Genomic DNA, 19,601 nt, shown 5'->3' with positions numbered 1-19,601 from the left:
AGTGAAGGCGGTGCCAGCAGCCAAGGGAAGGAAGGCCCATTCTTGCACGAATTTTCGTGCATCAGGCATCTAGTAAAAATACATTAAAAATGAATAAATAAAAATTTTTAAAAGCATTAGTATTCCTTAGCATTTTGATTGTAAAAAATTAAATATCATTTAAAAATTAACATTAGCCCAGCCACTGTGGCTCAGTGATTGAACACTGACCTATGAACCAGGAGGTAAAGGTTCCCATCAGGGTACATGCCTGGGGTTATGGGTTCGATCCCTAGTAGGGGGCATGCAGGAGGCAGACAATCAATGATTCTCTCTCATCATTGATGTTCCTATCTCTCTCTGCCTCTCTGTTCCTCTCTGAAATCAATAAAAATATATATATTTTAAAATTAACATTAAACAAAATCTTCATTGTTGTCACCTTATGACTCAAAAATGATGACCATACTACATCCACAAAGTCTGGGATGACCTTAAGTTCTGTTATGTTTTTCAATGATGAAAATTAATGAGAAACTGAAGTGATTTCCCTTTAAAACCTTAGAAAACATATTAAAGTACTTTTTCACATTTTTAAAACATTCTTTATCTGGCCATATATATTGAGTTTTTAAATTCCCATATCCAGCAGAAATCTTGGGAAAAGAATCACAGCATCAAAAAATTGGACTAACTTGAAATTTTGTTTGGAAAGAATAGTAGTCAACATTATGGCAAATTAGAAATATTTAAGCTGGGCAATGAACAACCAATAATGCTATTCACCATTTACCAACCAGAAGTATCCAGGACAATCCAGTCTTATAGTGCCTCCTTGAAGTCAAGGAGATAAGTTATTCATTTTGTGTGTTTTCCTAACCACCTCCAGCTTTCCTCTCCCCCCTCAAAGTTCTGGTATATAAGAAATACTGCTCAAGTAATTGTTGAATGAATGAGCCAATGAATTAAATATTACCAACTACTTAGCTGATGAAATTACTGTTCCAATGGGTCTATTTGCTCTGGTTGGGAATAAAAGTGTGCTGAATAAAAGGTGAGAGTGTAACTACTGTGCTTGCAGAATAGCAAGGAGGCCATGTGGCTGGGGCAGACTCAGTAAGAAGGAGAATGAGGAAAGATGAAGTTGGAGAGGTAGTAGGTGGCCAGAAAAAGCAGACCCACTGCAGGTCAGCAAAAGGATCTCATGGCCAAATACCAATAGATCTGGGCAGAGGGAGACATAAATGTTAAGTTTTACTATTCTTGTACTTTTCTGGATTTTTCAAATTCATGAATATAAAAAAAACAAGTTATCAAAAGAGTAACTAAATGAAGACAAGACCACTTCCATAAATGAGGTAAAGGTAACAGTAAAATCACTGGCCAAGTTTAAATAAGGTCCTGATTTTGGTAATTACACTGTGGTAATGTAAGAGAATGCCCCTTCTTTGATTTTTTATTTTACTGATTTGAGAGAGAGGGAGGAAGGGAAGCGAGGTGGGGGAGAGGGGAGAGAGGAACATCGATTTGTTCCACTTATTTCTGCAGTCACTGGTTGATTCTTGTATGTGCCCTGACTGGGGACTGAACCCACAACCTTAGCATATCGAGACAATGCACTAACCAACTGAGCTACCCAGCCAGGGTAAGAATATCCTTGCTTTCAGGAAATATACACCGAAGTATTTAAGGGTAAAAAAATCTGCAATTTATTTTCAAACAATTAAGAAAAAAATACTTTAAAATACCTTAAGGCCACAGAATAGCTACATAGGACTAAAGCAACCATACCAACACAAGAGAGCTACGTGAACATTTCAGGGCTATTCCCCTATTCTGCATTTTCAGTAGTTCCATAAACGCCTCAAAGCAACTGACCTCGGTTTGGCAGTAACTAACCTGCTCAGCCTCAACTCACTCAGGAAGCCTACAATTAAGTCAGAAAGCACACCTGACAGTCTCAGAAAAGAACCTATGATTATGCTGTTGACGCTGCTCAATGTCCACCTCCAAATGCCTAACTGCTATTCATCCTTGAGGCCCTGCACAAGTGCTACCTTCTTCACCCTGCCTCCAAAGCATCAACCTAAACATCATCTCTCTCCCAGTTATATCCAAACAGTTTTTAATACATACTAAGACCAAGAACACACATTCATCTTAGTATACTCAACAGTTAGCAGAGCTCCTGGGCATATAGTAAGGGCTCAACAAGCAAGTCCTGAGTTCAACTTTCAGACAGATATTATCATTGTCAGTCTTCTAAGTATTGCTCATGACACCATCTTACTTTCTCTCTTGTGTTACTGATTCCTGCAGTTTTATTCATTCCTCTGGACTGAGAAACCTAGAAGGGGACTGTCCAGATATCTCATTCATCTTTCTAATCCCTGGAAAAATGAATTCTCAACCAATTTTTCACCAGAGCATATGTCTGATGGTAGATCACTGACACCACAACTTCCCAAACTACAATGACTGTAACCTTATGACCCTTCCACTCAAATGTATGAAGCTAAACCACTATAGCATTACACTAAATCTGACCTGGTTAATTTAAAAATAAATCATTTGAAAATACTATTATATACATTACTAGTTAATTTAAAAGTAATTAACTTGTAAACTTTTGATACTTTAATGACAAATAACTTCCTATTCAGTTTATAACTGACAACACATCAAGACTCCAGGGGTTAGAATCATTGATCTACTCCAGTGATTTTCAACTCGTGTGTAGCAGCACACTGGTGTGCCACAAGAATTTTTAAAACTATTTAGTCATGGCCCTAACCGGTTTGGCTCAGTGGATAGAGCATCGGCCTGCCAACTCAAGGGTCCCAGGTTCGATCCCAGTCAAGGGCATGTGCCTTGGTTGTGGGCACATCCCCAGGAGGAGATGTGCAGGAGGCAGCTGATCGATGTTTCTCTCACATCGATGTTTCTGACTCTCTATCTCTCTCCCTTTCTCTCTGTAAAAAAAATCAATAAAATATATTTTAAAAAAACTATTTAGTCATGAGCACTGACTCTTTTCCCTTAGATTCTCAAATAAGAGAATGACAACAGCTAACACAACAATAGCCATCCGGTGTGAAGGAATCAAAATTATACAAATTTTTGTCAGATTGGCAAAAGACATATTTTTTGGTGTTTGGCAGAATCTTAGTAATTAGTTTATGCGTGCCATGAAATGAAAAAGGTTGAAAATCGCTGATTTAGACCACATGGCAAAATGTCTCATTTCTGCCCTGACCAGTTTGGCTCAGTGGATAGAGCGTCGGCCTGCGGACTAAAAGGTCCCAGGTTTGATTCCGATCAAGGGCATGTACCTTGGTTGCGGGCACATCCTCAGTAGTAGGTGTGCAGGAGGCAGCTGATCGATGTTTCTCTCTCATCGATGTTTCTAACTCTCTATCCCTCTCCCTTCCTCTCTGTAAAAAATCAATAAAATATATATATTTTTGGCTGATCGATGTTTCTCTCTACCATCGATGTTTCTATCGATGTTTCTCTCTCATCGATGTTTCTGACTCTCTGTCTCTCTCCCTTCCTCTCTGTAAAAAAAAATCAAAAATATATATATATATTTTTTAAGGAACTGTTGGACATTGAAATTGGGTCTCAAAAGAACTGTTGGCCCAGAAAGAAACTCACTACACACTGATTCATTTGCCTGTCACCATAACCATTATTGCTTGTCTCATTTTCGGTTCTTATAAGTGTATTTCTAATAGCACATGATCTCACTCATCTAGGGGAAATAATGAACAACATAGACTGATGAACAAGAACAGACCCAGAAACAAGGAGGCATGGATCAGACTGTCGGGCCTCAGAGGGAGGGTAGGGAAGGGTGGGGGTAAAGGGGGAGATCAACCAAAGGACTTGTGTGCAGGCATATGAGCCTAACTGGCGGTTAAGGACAACAGGGGGGTGGGGGTATGTGTGGGGAGGGGGGTGGGATGGGAATGGGGGGACGAGGACAAATATGTGATACCTTAATCAATAAAGAAATTTAAAATATATATATATTTTTTAAAGTCTCATTTCTAACATGTACTTAGTTTTTTTTAAAATTTATTGATTGAACCTATACTTCTGCTAGATCTTCTCTCTTGTTTATTTTGTGTTTCAGGTAGAATATTCACAAATAAGACAGCTTAGATGAGAGTTTAGAGCTTAGTAGGCACTTGCTAAATATTTGTTGACTAAAATAAATGAATGGGCCTGGGTGATTGCTCAATGGTTAGAGCATTGGCCCACAGACCAAAGGGTCTCTGGTTCAATTCCCAGTCAAGGACTCATACTCAGTTGCATGTTCAATGCCTGGCCCTGGTTGGGGCATGAGCGGGAGACAACCAATCAATGTGTCTCTCTCACATCGATGTTTCTCTCCCTCTCTCCTCTCTCTTCCCCCTCCCTTCCTTCCACTCTGTCCAAAGATCAATGGAGAAAATATCCTTGGGTGAAGATTAAAAAAAAAAAAAAAAAGAATGAATGAATGGACTGCGGCCCATTTTCAACTAGTCCTGGCTATCTGTGAATGTCCATTAGGCTGGGGCCCACATTTAGAGAATAATCTGAGATGAGTGAACTTCTCAGGGCATCTATTCTAATTTCTGTTTTACATCATAAACAAATGCCTACCCAAGTGGAACAATTTCAACTCCATTCTCCTCTGGCTTTTAAGTCATGAAAGCAAAAAGCTTAGAGCCTACTTCAGTAATAGGTTCCTTGCTGCATTTATTCCTCCCAGCACAAGCTCACGATAATCTGACCTCTATCATTACTAAAAATTATCTTGGAAAACAGACAGTGGGGCCTGGCCAGCGTGACTCAGTGGTTGAATGTCGACCTATGAACCAGGAAGTCACGGTTCGATTCCCGGTCAGGCCATATGCCCCAACTGCTGGCTCGATACCCAGTGTGGGGCGTGTAGGAGGCAGCTGATCGATGATTCTCTCTCATCATTTATGTTTCTATTTCTCTCTCCTTCTCCTCTCCTCTCTGAAATCAATAAAAATTAATAAGACAAATTTTAAAAAACAGGCAGTGGTTTCAATATCATTTCCTAGAAAATCCTCTGTGCAATCTAAAAGAGCAAAAGAATATATAAAATTTTTCCATCTTCCTTTCCCAAGACTCACCTGTCCCACCCTCACTTTACCTTATTTCTATTCTCTACACAAACCAGAGACACTGCTAAATTAACCAACAAAGACAAATATTGTGTGTGTGTGCATGTGTGCGTGTGTGCGTGGGTGCATGTGTGTGTGTGTTTGTGTGTGTGTGTGTGTCTTTTGGAAAGAGGTAGCTCAAGACCCCACAAAATACATAAACTTCAAAACAGGCGAGTGTCGGACCAAGCACAAAAGTATCTTGGGTTCGATTCCAGGCCCAGGGCACATACCTAGGTTGCAGGTTCAACCCCTGGCCCCGGTCAGGAAGTATGCAGGAAGCAACCAATCAATGTGTCTCTCTTACATCAATGTTTCTCTCTCTCCCCATCCCTCCGCCCCTCCACTTTCTCTTTTTTAAAAAAAAAGGAAAAAAATCAATGGAAAAATATCCTCGGGTGAGGATTAACAACAAGAAAAAAACAGGCACTGGGTTTAGCCTCTAACCTAATCTCCTCACTCCTCTCATCTACACAGCCTATTTTCTAGAGGTGTAGGAATAATTCATTGCCAATTTCCAGTGATATCTAATATAACTCCACCTTTAAGATAACAAAATTAAGAGCTTAGTCTGCTGAGTTATAAGGGATATAGCTGTCATCTAGAGCAGCGGTCGCCAACCAGTGGTCTGCGGACCACTGGTGGTCCATGAGGTCCAAAAGGTTGGCAACCGCTCATCTAGAGCTCTCCCTACCAAAACTGACAACTAAGCTCTGAGATTAAATTTCCACCTCATTTGTACATTAATTCTAATAATTTCCCCCACATGACAGAAAAGCAGGCTGGGAAGAGAGGATCTCTGCCACAGAGAGGAGACTCAACAAGAAAAGGGAGATCACTTGCATCCATGACTAAGGCACAACACTCTGACCCAGTGGGACAAAAGACCAACCTAATAGAACCATGGATGATCCAGGAGTAAATACCTGAGTACACTATTTTCAAAGAACTAATCTGCTACGTTAACCAGAAGGTCTAACATAGCATATTTACAAAAGTCTAATGTAAATCCACAAGGTAGAAGAGAGAATAACAGAAAAAAATATTCACAGAAATAATGGCTCAAATTTGATGATCAGGCTCAACTGAAAGTCAAGCAGGTTAAGTACAAAAATAAAACAAACCTAAATATGTCAAACTGCTGAAAAACAAAGTACAAAAATAAAACAAACCTAAACACGTCAAACTGCTGAAAAACAAAGATAAAGAGAAAAATCCTGAAGGTAGCCAAAAAGGAAACAACACATTACAAACAAGGAAACATTGATATAAATGATCACTAAGTGCCCGTCAGAAATAATAGAGGCCAGAGGACAATGAACAACATCTTTAAAGTACTTCAAAAAAAACCCTGTAAACCCACAATCCTATATCCAGTGAAAATATCCTTCAAGAATGAAAGTTAAATCAAGTCATGTTCAGATAAACAAAAACCAACACAATCTGTCACCAGGAAACTTGTATTACAAGAAAAACTAAAGGAAATTTTTCACGCTGAAAGAAATCTTTAGGAAGAAAGGAAGACACTGAAAATAGTAACCATGTACATAAATAAGACTACATCTTTTGTCTTCTTTAGAATATATAATTGCCTACAGCAAAAATTATAATATTATACTGTGAATTTTATAGTATGTGTAGATAAAATTCATATAACAACTATAGCATAAAGGGGGGTGAATGGAACTATACAACGTTTTACATAAAGTGACTCAATATTAATTAAATTGTGAAAAGTTAAGGATATAAGTCAGAATCCCTAGAGTAACTTCTAAAACAAATGCTAAGAAGTATAGCTAATAGATGAATTACAATGAAATTCTGAAAAAATATTCAATTAACCTAAAAAAAAAAAAGAACAAAACAGAGAGGATAAACAGAAAACCAAAAGCAAATAGTAGACCTAAAAACAATCATATCAATAATTATACTTAATGTAAGTAGACTAAACATTGCAGTTAAAAGCAAAACCTGACTATATTCTAACTATAAAAGACACACTTTGAATTTAAAAACACACTTATGTTAACAGAAAATGTTCAAAATACCAGGCATACAGTAAGTAAGAGAAAGCTGGAGTACCTGCACTAATATCAACTTCAAGTTAAATGCTATTATCAAAAACCAAGTGATATTTCATATTATAATGGGGCAATTAATCAGAAGGACATAAAAATTATAAATGTGTATGTGCCTATTATCAAAATACATGAAGCAAAATTGACAGAGTACTTTCTCTGACCACAATGGAATTACATTAGAAATCAATAACAGCAAGTTTCTTTAAAAAAACCAATACTTAGAAATGAAACACATGTCCTAAGTAACCCATGGAAAACAAATAAGTCACAAGATATTTGAATTGAATGAAAATAGAACATAACAAAATGTGTAGGATGTAGCTAAAGCAGTGCTTAGTGGAAAATTTATAACTCTAAAAACAATTAAGGTCAAAACAGAAATCAATGACATCTTAAAAAGGCAAATAGAGCCCTAACTGGTTTGGTTCGGTGGATAGAGTGTTGGCCTGCAGATTGGGGGGTCCCAGGTTCGATTCCGGTCGAGGGCATGTGTCTGGGTTGCGGGCACATCCCCGGTGCGGGGTGTGCAGGAGGCGGCTGATCGATGTTTCTCTCTCATCGATGTTTCTAACTCTCTATCCCTCTCCCTTCATCTCTGTAAAAAATCAATAAAATATATTTAAAAAAAAAAAAGCAAATAGAGAAAAATAGGTTGGTTCTTTGAAACTATCAAACAAAATTGATAAACCCATATCATACTAATCAAGAAAAAACACAAATTAGCAATATGAGAAATTAAAAGATATAACATTAAAATAAGGGAATATTGTTAATAAAAGGTTAGAAAAACCCATTAATTATACTTCACAATCAAAAGTATATATTAGGAGAGAATTATGTTAACTCTGAATATGAACCTGCCACAGCAGAAATCTCTTGAAACTCAGCAAGGTGAGAAGCCGGTTCTGTTTTCATAGCGTTTTCTCCCATTGACTTGCAGTTCAACTCCAAGTCTGTAACCCCCAATCCATCTCCCAGGGAGTGGCAAGTTAGTGCAGATGAGATCTGGCCAGCTTCCAAAGGAGATTTCAACTGACCTGGATGGAAAAAAAAAAAAAAAAAAAAAGTATGTGGGAAGCATATACATGTCTATAGTCTGGGTACCAAAAGTACCTCAACAGACTAAGAAAGCCAGGGACTTTTTAGAGGAAGCCATTCATCTCACAGCATAAAAGAATATATTCACAGGCTCTAGCCCATATAGCCAGGGCTGGGGCATCTCAAAAAGGCTAATAAGAGGCTAAAGTGAAGGGAGGACTTGTCAGAAGCATTAACTCACAAAGCATAGGCACTGGAATGAGGTGGCATCAGAAAGACAAAAAGAGGGGGGCAGGGCTCTTCAAGTCCAATATTCAGATGTATGTAAGCAAAACCAATCTCAAAAAGTTATCAGTGAAGACAATAAAAAACACTGCAGCCCATTTAATAACTTGGTTTCAAAACCATCTAAAACTTGTGGAAGGTAGTACACAAAGATTTAGATTGGTTCACACCAGACAAGCATCAGGTTGGCAATACAATTCCTTAGCAGACTTTGACTTACCTTCTTCAGACTCCTTGGAACTGGATGATGTGTTTTGCAAAGAATCAGTATTAACTGTATCAACCATATCTGACACAACCAAGTCAGGATCTAAGATCTCGTGGGTCCCATTTGTGGATAGCCTGGAGGACCGTCTCCTTGATAAGTCTTTGTCAGTGTTTTCTGGGTAGTTTTTTGACTTTTCCTGGGCTATAAACCATTAAAGAGAGTTATAGTCAAGAGACCAGAAGAAATAACTCTGCTACTACACATTTCTGAGCTGGCTGTCCTCTATAAGGGCTTTATAGAAACTTCTGGAACATTAGACCAGTGATTAAAGGAAATATTCTTCCTTGGTTTATGGCTATAAGTAAAGGCACAGTCACTCTGCCAGCATAGAACTTCCTTTATTTAAGGATTCATAGTCTACAAATATGTGCCAATGTTATGTCCCAATCTTAACAACTAAGTTCTATGTTGGAGCTTCCTACCATAAAAGTCTATGTACTGACTTTCAAAGTCAATAAGGTTTATAGAGCCTTAGAGCCATCACAAATCCTTTTTGGAGCCAACAGGATTTTTTTTAAATCAATAAATAGTATTTTTAAAGTTTCACTCAGCATATGAAATTCATCCCTTCCTAAGTCATTAAGTTTCCAGTGGAATTCAAATCAAATATAGTTTATGGGTATGGAAGTAACACCACTGAACTCAACATTAATGGGAGTTTATGCTTTGAGATTTATTTTTCTTCTAGCAAAACTTTTGATCTAACCACATCCCACTCACATTAGATCCCACAATCAAGGACACGTCTTTGAGCCTATAGGGCAGAGGGAAAACATGGATACAGAGGAGGCTAACCCAATTGAAGTCAAGTTCTAGGCACACATACACAGACCGAAGACTCACATGAATTTTTGTCAAGCCGAGGACGTTTTAATGGAACTTCACTTCCTTTTGATATTTTTCGTCTTCTCAATTCTAATGTTATTGGTTGCAAAGTTTGAGAGTTTGAATCCACAGCTACAATATAAATAAAACCACACAAACAAGGAATGTAATTACAATGAGGATTGAGTGCTCCAATCCTCATTGTTAGATATAAATAAATCACACACACACACACACACACACACACACACACACACACACACACACACATATATCCTTGCATGATAAACAGACCAAGGGGCATTCTTGAGCTAACGGTGGGTGAAGGGAGGGTTTGAAATGGGTGAGAAATTACTTCCTTGGAAGGTGCTGACATTCATGACCCAGCTCTAGTCATATACTTCTCTCCTGAAACCCTCTCTTTAAAACACTATATCCCAATATGACTGCTTTAAAATATGAAGGTGCAAGAGCAATATTAAAGTCATTTTTATTACCTCAAACCTTTACTTTTTTATTTATTGATTCTTAGAGAGAGAGAGGAAGAAAGAGAAAGAAACACCAATTTGTTGTTCCACTTATTCATGCATTCATTGGTTGATCCTGTACGTGCCCTGACCGGGGATCGAACCCACAACCTTGGTGTATCAGGAAGATGCTCTAACCAAATGAGCTACCCAGCCAGGGCACAGCATCAAATCTTTTCATCAAAACTTGACTTATCCAATACTCTGAAAATCTACCATGCAGGCTGATTCATAAAATGTGAACCCTGGAAGTATGGCTTGATTGTTTTCAATCTCTACTTGCTAAATTAGTTAGCTTGGCATTGGTCCTAGTTTTGAGAGACTAAAAAGAATGTCAAAATGTATAACCTCTAAAAACAATTCCAGAAAAATCTCAGGAGGCTATTCTATTTGACAGTCAAAGTTCCAGGCCAGACTGCTGATCACTAGCAAATCCAGCTCTGACATAATTTGTCAGTGCAAACACTAAACCCTCGGACAGTAGTACTCTTTATTTTTAAATCTAATACTTAAGAAGCTCTTCCCCAATCAGGAAAGATAAGATTCCAAAAGGCAAGTAGAATAAAAAAAAAAAAAAAAGGTAAGAAATTGGGAAGTGTTGGAGGGAAGGCAGAGCTAAGGGGACTGATGATGGTTCAAAGGAAGAGGGAAGAAAGGAAAGGAGACTCATCTAACACCAGTAGCTTCAGATCTGCCATCTCAAATGGCCAAGCAAGAGCTCTGAGGCTGAGCTCTGAGGAAGCAAACAAGACGAGAGTGCTGAACTCCTTGGCTCTTCCTGTGTTCAACTTTCCCAATGTACCAACATTATTTTGTTCCAAGTGATGGGAACTTGGAGGTCACACACATTCCAGATTAAACACAAACAACTCTCCTTAAATAGCTCAGATCCTGTTCCAATCAAGTCTATAATCTAGAGAGCTCAAGGCTCCACTGAGTCAATAAACTTATTCCAAGCAATTTTTAAAGGGGACATGAACTATATTATAAGCTATTTGGCAAGCATTCTTCACTTTGATACCATATACAAACTGGGGCTGACTACATTGAACTTCAGTGTTTCCCAGACTTTTCTTACAGTAAGAATCATCTGGGAAGGTTGTTTAACAATTCACATTCCCAAACCCTGCTCCAGAGATTCTGACTAGGAAGGAAGGCAAGTGTTAACAGTAAGCTTGGAAAATACCATTTCTCTCTTAAATTGATTCTATCTGGTATGAAATCCTACACTTACAAAATAAAAGCAATAAACTGGATGGCATTTATTTTATCTGAGTGAAGTCTGCAAGCTGAAGAGCAATTACCCCAATACACACTTTCCAGAGGGTACAAGCCAGAGCATGAATAGCTAAAGAAGAATCAGTTTCACAACACTCAGTTCCCATGTTTACATACTCTTTCCTAAACTGAGAAGGGAGACTTGATTTCTGCCAATTTACCTTTTCCACTTCTCCCATTTACATAAAAAGGCCTGCCTCTCACTCATTCTACATGATACACTGAACAGAGGATTAAAACCTCTAGACTTTCTCAACTAGGATTACTCATTTGAACACCAAATACACAGGTTATTTTTTCAATTCTCCCAAGGGTAGTTTATAACTATTATCATTTGAAATGCACAGGAGATAAGACAATTCATTACAGATCATGGATTCTTTCCCAGAACGCTGTTGAGAAAGCCATTGAATTTAGGCCGGTGCTGTCCCAACAGAAATATAATGAGAGCCACAAAATGCAAGCCATGTACGTAAATTTAAAATTTTTAGTCATTACATTAATAAGTTAAAGAAAAAAGTGAAAATGATTTCAAGAATACATTTTATTTAACCCAATACATCCAAAATTATTTCAACATGTAATCAATATAAAAAATTGAGATATTTTACATTCTTGTGGGATTTCTTGTACTAAGTTTTTGAAATCCAGTTACAGCACATTTCAATTCAGACTAGCCACATTTCAAGTGCTCACTAGCCACATTGGCTAACATCTACCATACTGGACAGCGCAGGTCTAGGCCCTAGATTTGTCTACGGACAATTCCAGCATGCTCAGCTTTTGAAGACAAAACCCAGTTACAACCACTGAAGGGAAATGTGCCTTATTTCATCTGGGAAGAAATCAATCTACCTAGTTTTCTATCTTAAAATTAGAACTCAGATGCGAGAAGGTCTACTGGGAATGACGACTAATGCATTTATTTTAAGTAAATTAAGGTAGACTTTTTGCCACAGAAATTAAGTCTGATGTAACTGTCTGGATTGACAGAACTAGCTTTGGAAACAATCAAAGAACTAATTCTGTATTTCCACAATTTTGATGAAAATAAATTTTATCTATCTTTTGCAACTTTCAAACTTGAGAGAAAAAGTAGGTATCACTTGCAAATGTCCTAGGAGATTCAGTTTTTCAGTATTCATGTAGAGATATGCAAGCCAGAATGTCTGAAGACCACTGCCAGATAATCATAGGCATTCAGTTTAGAGATCTTTTGGGAACTCTTCATGCCATTAACTCGATCTAGAGAAGTGTTTGACTTAGGAAGAAATTCAGGGTGTATTTCATTCTGGAACACATTCAGGGTGTGTTTCATTATTCTAGAAAAATTCCAAATTTCAACTTTATTTAACAACTGCACATTCTTTTCTAAGTCTGTATCCTTTAACCTTGACTCTTACCAATTAGCCATCTCAGCTTTTTATTTAGACTGTGAAATTTTTCAATCAATAATCACTCTCCAGAGAACTCAATTTCAAATGCACCCATGGTTTTCTAGGTCTCTGGCACCGTTTCCTTCAGTAAACCTCCTTCAGATGCCCACACCTATTTTATTTCTCCTTTCCTCTTTCATGTCTCTCATAAAAACTGTATTTCCTGATCCCAGGTTCTATTAAGCTCACTTAAATGGAGATCATTTAAACAGGCACTAGTAAAAGGCCTTAGCTTATTAGGTTTTATCATATAAGCTGAAGTATCTAGTGGACAATTATCTACCCCTCAGAAGCTCAATCTCTGACATGTTTCCCAACTTATGTTCATCTAGATACATTTCTCCCTTAAAATTCAGCTTCAGGGACATGACTTGTTTTCAGATCATAGGACAATTCAAAGTCAGCCACAAAAATGAAGGATTGATGTATAGAAGTGATAAAGAACCACATAGGGCCACAGAAAAACACTGGCATTGTCCTTGCAGAGCCCACTTGGGAAACTCACCAGTAGGAGCTATGGAAGGGGGTCTGCCTCGTTTTCTTTTTGGCTCCCTCAAGTTTTCTTGTGGACTCTTCACAATGTCCTTTTCAGGTTTCTTATCCACTTGAGCATCTCCAGAGTACTCTCTGTCATTTTCTGAAATGTTCTCCTTATCTTCCTTCTCGTTCTTGGGAAGGCTTTTCTCTGACACCTTTCCCTTTTCAGAACAGATTAATTTTCCTTCTTTATCAGGATGCTTGGTTCGCTTTTCTGTCTTTAAGGCTTTGTCTTCTTTGTCTTTCTTCAGGTTGACTGTGACTTTTCTCTGCTCTTTAAACTTCTCTCGTTTATCAGATGATGAAAGACTTTTGTGATCTGTTTCTTTAGGCCTAGCGTTACCCACAATATTCTAAAATGAGCAAAATAGCGATGAAACACACTTTGTGATTACGAGCAAATATAAAACCAGATAGTTCTTTGCAAACTTATGAAGACAAACACAGACATTAAAAGGACATAGTTCCAAGTCACATAATGGTCACCAATAAAAATATCTACCCATAATCTGAGGCTTGAGAACCAATCCTAAGTTTAAAGAAAACAATGGTCATTAGCTCCCTTAAGATTAATAAGTCACTAGAAAATAATTAAAGGGACAGATAACTACCACAGGGTCCTCTGGTGGAAAGCAACCTTTCTAAGAAAATGCCTCATCCCAAGCATGACTACACTGACCCAGGGCCTCTCAGAGGCCCGGCTTAGTGTGCCAGTGGATGCTGATTCCCTGTGTAGAGTACAACCCAAACTGATAACTAGAGGCAGAAAGGAAAGTTGTAAAGATTTTCCAACCCAGAAACAGAGTCTTTGCTTCCTCTACTGGGTAAAGGCTGTGTGCAATCCAACAAGCCACCTTCTGTATTCCTGAGTTACTTACTGAGTTTTTATCTATCAAGAGGAAGTACTGGTTACTTTCCTCCTAAGTTACTTTCTTTAAAATCCATCTTTAATTTATTATGAATGTCTCATAATAAAGCCAGCTCTGAAGTTTCCAAAACTATAATTGTTTATCTGTATATGTATCTCTCTTCCCAAGACCTCAATCTCTACCATATCATATTCATGAGATCCCCAGCACCTAGCACCTACTAAGCACACAGATCTTTGTCAGAAGCAGGAAGGAGTGCCTAAAATATTCACTGAATAAAAGTTTAATTTGTCCCATAGGGAACAATAATAAACAAGGAGAATCCCTGTGGTTAGAACTTAGAAGGAAATATTTTTTCAAGTCCACAAAATTTTCTGAAAGCAGCCAGGTTTGAGAACAAGCATCCCTCAGTAACTGCTGGCAGAAACATAAATTGGTACACCCAGCTGAAGGAAGAGGGGAGGCGAGGGGGCTGGGGGGAGGGCTCGGGCGGGCGGCAGGCAATTCAGGTCAAAAGACTTAAGTTTATACTTTTGAACTAGAATGAATTCCTAGAAATAAAATTTGCTAACAGAATAATCAGACTTGTGCATCCAAATTTACAAATATCCTAACATGACCATTAGGGAATTGGTTACACAAGGAAGGATATATACATCTTATAAAATACTATATATAGCCATTAAAAGCTGTATTCACATACAGAATTAAGAAACTTGGGAAGCCTGGCCAGTGTGGCTCAGTGGTTGAGCATCAACCCATGAACCAGGAGGTTACTGTCTGGGCACATGCCCAGGTTGCAGGCTCGATCCCCAGTAGGGGGTATACAGGAGGCAGACGATCAATGATTCTCTCTCATCATTGATATTTCTATCTCTCCCTCTCCCTTCCTCTCTGAAATTGATAAAAAATATATTAAGTTTTTTTAAATAAACTAGGGAAATGTTATTTCATTAAAAGAAAAGAGCAGCCCTAACCGGTTTGGCTCAGTGGATAGAGCGTCGGCCTTGGGACTGAAGGGTCCCAGGTTCGATTCCGGTCAAGGGCATGTACCTTGGTTGCAGGCACATCCCCAGTGGGGAGTGTGCAGGAGGCAGCTGATCGATGTTTCTCTCTCATCGATGTTTCTAACTCTCTATCCCTCTCCCTTCCTCTCTGTAAAAAAATCAGTAAAATGTATTTTTTAAAAAAATATTAATAAAGAAAGAAAAGAGCAAGTTATAGTACAGTAATATACTATATGACTCCAAATTTGAAAAGAAATATGTACATACATAAATATTTAACAAAAAACAAAGGATATACCTCAAAATGTTAATAGTTAACAGTAATTATATCTAGATGATAGACTTACAGTTTTTACTTCCTTTGTGCTTTTCTGTACTTTGTTAACTTTCTATAGCAAACTTTTTTTAACTTCAAAAAATATATAAATGTTCCTAAAATATAGCTTATCAAAACTTTGAGATACTGTGGTCCTACAAAAGAAATCTCAATCTATTCTAATACTATATTAAAAAAGCTTTAAAAATTGTCACAATTTTTTAAAGAACTTTTACTTTATAAATGGCCATTATAGAACCTTAGATTAATAGGGTCAAAAAGAGCTAAGTAGTCATTTATCCAAATTATATGTACTCTTGGGGAAAAAACACAAGCAAACAGGCGCCACAGGCCTATGCTTGACCACCCGCCAAGTCTGAGATAAGGTGAGACACTCAGAGGCATCTGGAAATTGAAAACTGAAGCACCCATAAATTCACACAGGGTAAGGTGCCCAACTCCAAGCCAAAGCATCAAGAGCCTATCAATTAGTTTATTGAGTAGAGCAGAATAAACAGTTGAACGTTTGTTTTCTGGAGCACTGGATTTCCATTTGGGAAGGTTCTGGATACAATCTGACAATTCTGGGCAAGTTCTTAATATGGTCCTCTATCTATGTTAACTCAGTCCATAAACTGCACACAAAAACTGTCAAAGAACACCAGGATAATGTTTTAGAGTACTGTGTAGCTCTAAGGGGCAAGTTATCAAAGAGAAAACATCTTCAGGGGTAAAGCCTTATAATTTTGTCTATTTTCTGAAGCAGAAAATCATCACAAGGTAAAAACGTTGTTAGGTTACCTTTAAACACCTCATATGTCATGATTCTTTGAAACTGCTAAATATATGTACAAAAGAATTTACAAAAATTTGTGATAAGGAGAAGCATTTGATCATCATAAGAAAATATACAACAGGTTCCAGCATCACAAAATATTGTCACATCGATAACCACCAAACAGGTAACAGTAATAATCAGAGTTTTTAAAAACATCAATATCCAACTTTTGATCTCTTTCCCCTCAACTACTTCATGAAAACATAAAAAAGACAAAAGGGAAAAAATTATGAAGAAATTAGGCAACATTTCTAGATGGCCCATATCTGTGTACACCATATTTCCAACATCAAAAGCAGATCCTGTGCTCAGGCAAATATATGCCTGGGACAGGAAATAAAATTTTCAACGCAGGCACATCTAGCATAGGTGACTGCCAAATCCATGCCAAACTGTAGCTCTGTAACCACCATGTCATGGTCCTGAGCTTAAAGACAAAGTTAAGACAAGGAGAAAACAAACTTTAGATCTCCTCAAGCAGTTCAGCAAGTTTCCTGTGACGGGGGCAGGACACAAGGAGAGAAAATAAAGAATGACACTTTAATGAAAAGATAAGGAAAACAGATAATAGGTAACGGTATCCAAGTACTTGGCACTTTTGAAAAAAGAATCTATGTTAAAAGAAAATGGCAGAGAGAGACAAATATTTACAATTTCTGAAAATTTGCACATTGCTTCCTGGTGAAATTGTGTCAGATGGAGGAAATAAAGACTTTGCCATCATAAACAAATGTAATGTCTTTATTTGAGAAACAAAACTACAATATTAGTATTATTCATACCACAAAGCACAAAACCACATATCTCACCTGATCTTTGGAAAAAGCTTTGACATGAATTTGTTTGACAGTCTGAACTACTCCATCATAAAATTTCACAGTGTAAGTACCTAGAATTCAAGAAGATATCATGATTTTAACTTGCAGTTTCATGAAAGTGACACAACTTTTCAAAGCATAAATACAAGGGAGTTCCAACCACAATACTATAATAAACTTATGGAAATTAAAAATTTCTTTAAGAATCACATGCCTTACCTATGTCTAAGATAATAGTATGCCTGCCTTTCTTTTTATCTATACAGATAAAAATCCATCAAAAAAATTCACTTTTATGACGCTTCATTAAAATTAAAAAAAGTTGTTCTAAATTTAGACCAAGAACAAAGAGCAGTAAAACAATTAAGAATCTGAGGCCCAGCCTGTGTGTATTGGGATAGGGGCCCTAGCCGGTTTGGCTTAGTGGATAGAGCGTCGGCACAGGGACTGAAGGGTCCCGGGTCCGATTCCGGTCAAGGGCATGTACCTTGGTTGCAGGTTCAGCCCCAGCTCTGGCTGGGGCATGTATGGGAGGCAACCAATCAATGTGTCTCTCTCACATCAATGTTTCTCTCTCACTCCACCCCACCCCCCACTCCCCCCATCCCAATCTCTCCTTTCCACTCTCTCTCTAAAATCAATGGAAAAAATATTCTTGGATGAGAACTAATAAAAACAGAAGCACCAACCCCTTCCCATCATAGAAGATAAAAGCCAAGCTAGCACTTGCATATGTGGGTCTAAACCTTCCTTTTATCTCTGTGCAAAGCTGTTCACATAGTCCCAACATCTCTGCATTTCAAATGTACGATCAGTTACAGCATAAAGAAAACAAAAAATAGTAACAGCTTCAACAAGAGACTCTAGAAAATAAGACCGTTTCCACAGGATCTCCTGTTATAAATACAGACTTCAGACATAGGACCAAAGAGACTGACGAGGAGGGAGGGTAAGGCAGGAACATAAGCTAAGAATATGCATTAAACTTTAAGGAAGAGGAACCTGATTAGCCTGCTCACTCAAGTTAGAGAACCACAGATCAACAGGAAGAAACAATTCCTCATTTTGGTGTAAATGTGAACCTACTTTCAGTTTCCCCCAAGACTAGGAGCATAAAGCCCTGATAGACAAGTGGTTCTGCCATCCCCAGCATGAAAAAGGGGAGCTGGGTAGCCCCAGCAAAGAGCTGAGATCAACTCACCAGAGATGGCTTCTGAACAAAGAGTCCCTGGAACCAGAATCCTATCTTTTACCACAAAACAAACCCAGGGTCTACAAGGCTACCAGGTGTGGCTGCCTTCACACTAAATGATGCTTAATTACCATTGCCAAAGAACAATTCCAGATGAAATAACTAAATGATATGGCATTGCCCTCCCCAGTTTCCAAGGGCTAAATAATTAACTCCCTCAAGAAACTCTAAAGTTGCTAGTTATTGGTAATTCAATCATGTCAGATTCCCAATGCCAGAAGCTGTTGCTCTCTACTCTGGCTAGAGTCCGCCCACCAGCCTGCTCAGTCAATAAATAGCCTCAGCAAAATCACCAGAGAGGTTAACAGTGGCAAGAAAACCAGACCAAGCCTACCAAAGATGAATCTATAGAGTTTGACGTCGCTATATCCTTGGCCTCTGCCTGGCAACACCAACAATTCAGAATGCCTTTTATAGGAAATAAAAGGGCACCCTGCCAGCAGAGCTTCTACTCACAGTGCCATTAAGCTGTGGTGGCCCCTGCTACAAATGAAACTGAGGCAGGGCAGAAAATACCAGGGAAAGAGGGAAAAAAGCCCAGCATTGTCTCTTCCAATCCTGCAATTGCTGGAATGAATCCTGATTAACTAGAAACTGTATACCAGCTCCCACAGATAAAATCTAACACAAAGGCAGCACCTAAGGGTCATTATCTCATCTTAAAAAATCTGAGCTCCCACAAAGGCAAGCTTTCCCTCACAATCTACAGTGTGGCAATAATACCACCCAACTGGTTCCACTAACCAGGATTTCCCTTCCCCCATGTTCTTCCTTTCCTCCCCCTTCAAATTAATTTCAAGAACCAGTAAGGGAACCCTAACCAGTTTGGCTCAGTGAATAGAGCGCTGGCCTGCGGACTGAAGGGTCCCAGGTTCAACTCTGGTCAAGGGGATGTACCTTGGTTGCAGGCACATCCCCAGTGGGGGGTGTGCAGGAGGCAGCTGATCGATGTTTCTCTCTCATCGATGTTTCTAACTCTCTATCCCTCTCCCTTCCTCTCTGTAAAAAATCAATACAATATATATATTTTAAAAAGAACCAGTAAGATAGCAGCATAATAGAGGACT

At 38.3% G+C, this 19,601-nt stretch overlaps 1 protein-coding gene across 5 annotated transcripts in view; it reads right to left on the bottom strand.

Moving 5' to 3' along the window:
• Positions 1-19,601, bottom strand: part of PHF20 (PHD finger protein 20) — a 122,052-nt gene that overhangs the window by 53,507 nt on the left and 48,944 nt on the right. For 3 of the 5 annotated variants that reach the window (XM_008149663.3, XM_054723645.1, XM_054723644.1), the window contains exons 5-9: positions 17,274-17,353; positions 13,403-13,787; positions 9,675-9,788; positions 8,784-8,972; positions 8,098-8,277 (exon numbers count right to left, since the gene is read on the bottom strand). In XM_008149663.3, coding sequence (XP_008147885.2) covers positions 8,098-8,277; positions 8,784-8,972; positions 9,675-9,788; positions 13,403-13,787; positions 17,274-17,353 — 948 coding nt within the window. The remainder of the gene's footprint in view (positions 1-8,097; positions 8,278-8,783; positions 8,973-9,674; positions 9,789-13,402; positions 13,788-17,273; positions 17,354-19,601) is intronic. The other 2 variants (XM_028157820.2, XM_054723646.1) reach the window with 2 other exon arrangements.

This window comes from Eptesicus fuscus, chromosome 12 (genome assembly GCF_027574615.1).
Source record: "Eptesicus fuscus isolate TK198812 chromosome 12, DD_ASM_mEF_20220401, whole genome shotgun sequence".
Taxonomy (NCBI): Eukaryota; Metazoa; Chordata; class Mammalia; order Chiroptera; family Vespertilionidae; genus Eptesicus; species Eptesicus fuscus.
This window is presented reverse-complemented; position numbering and strand designations above follow the sequence as displayed.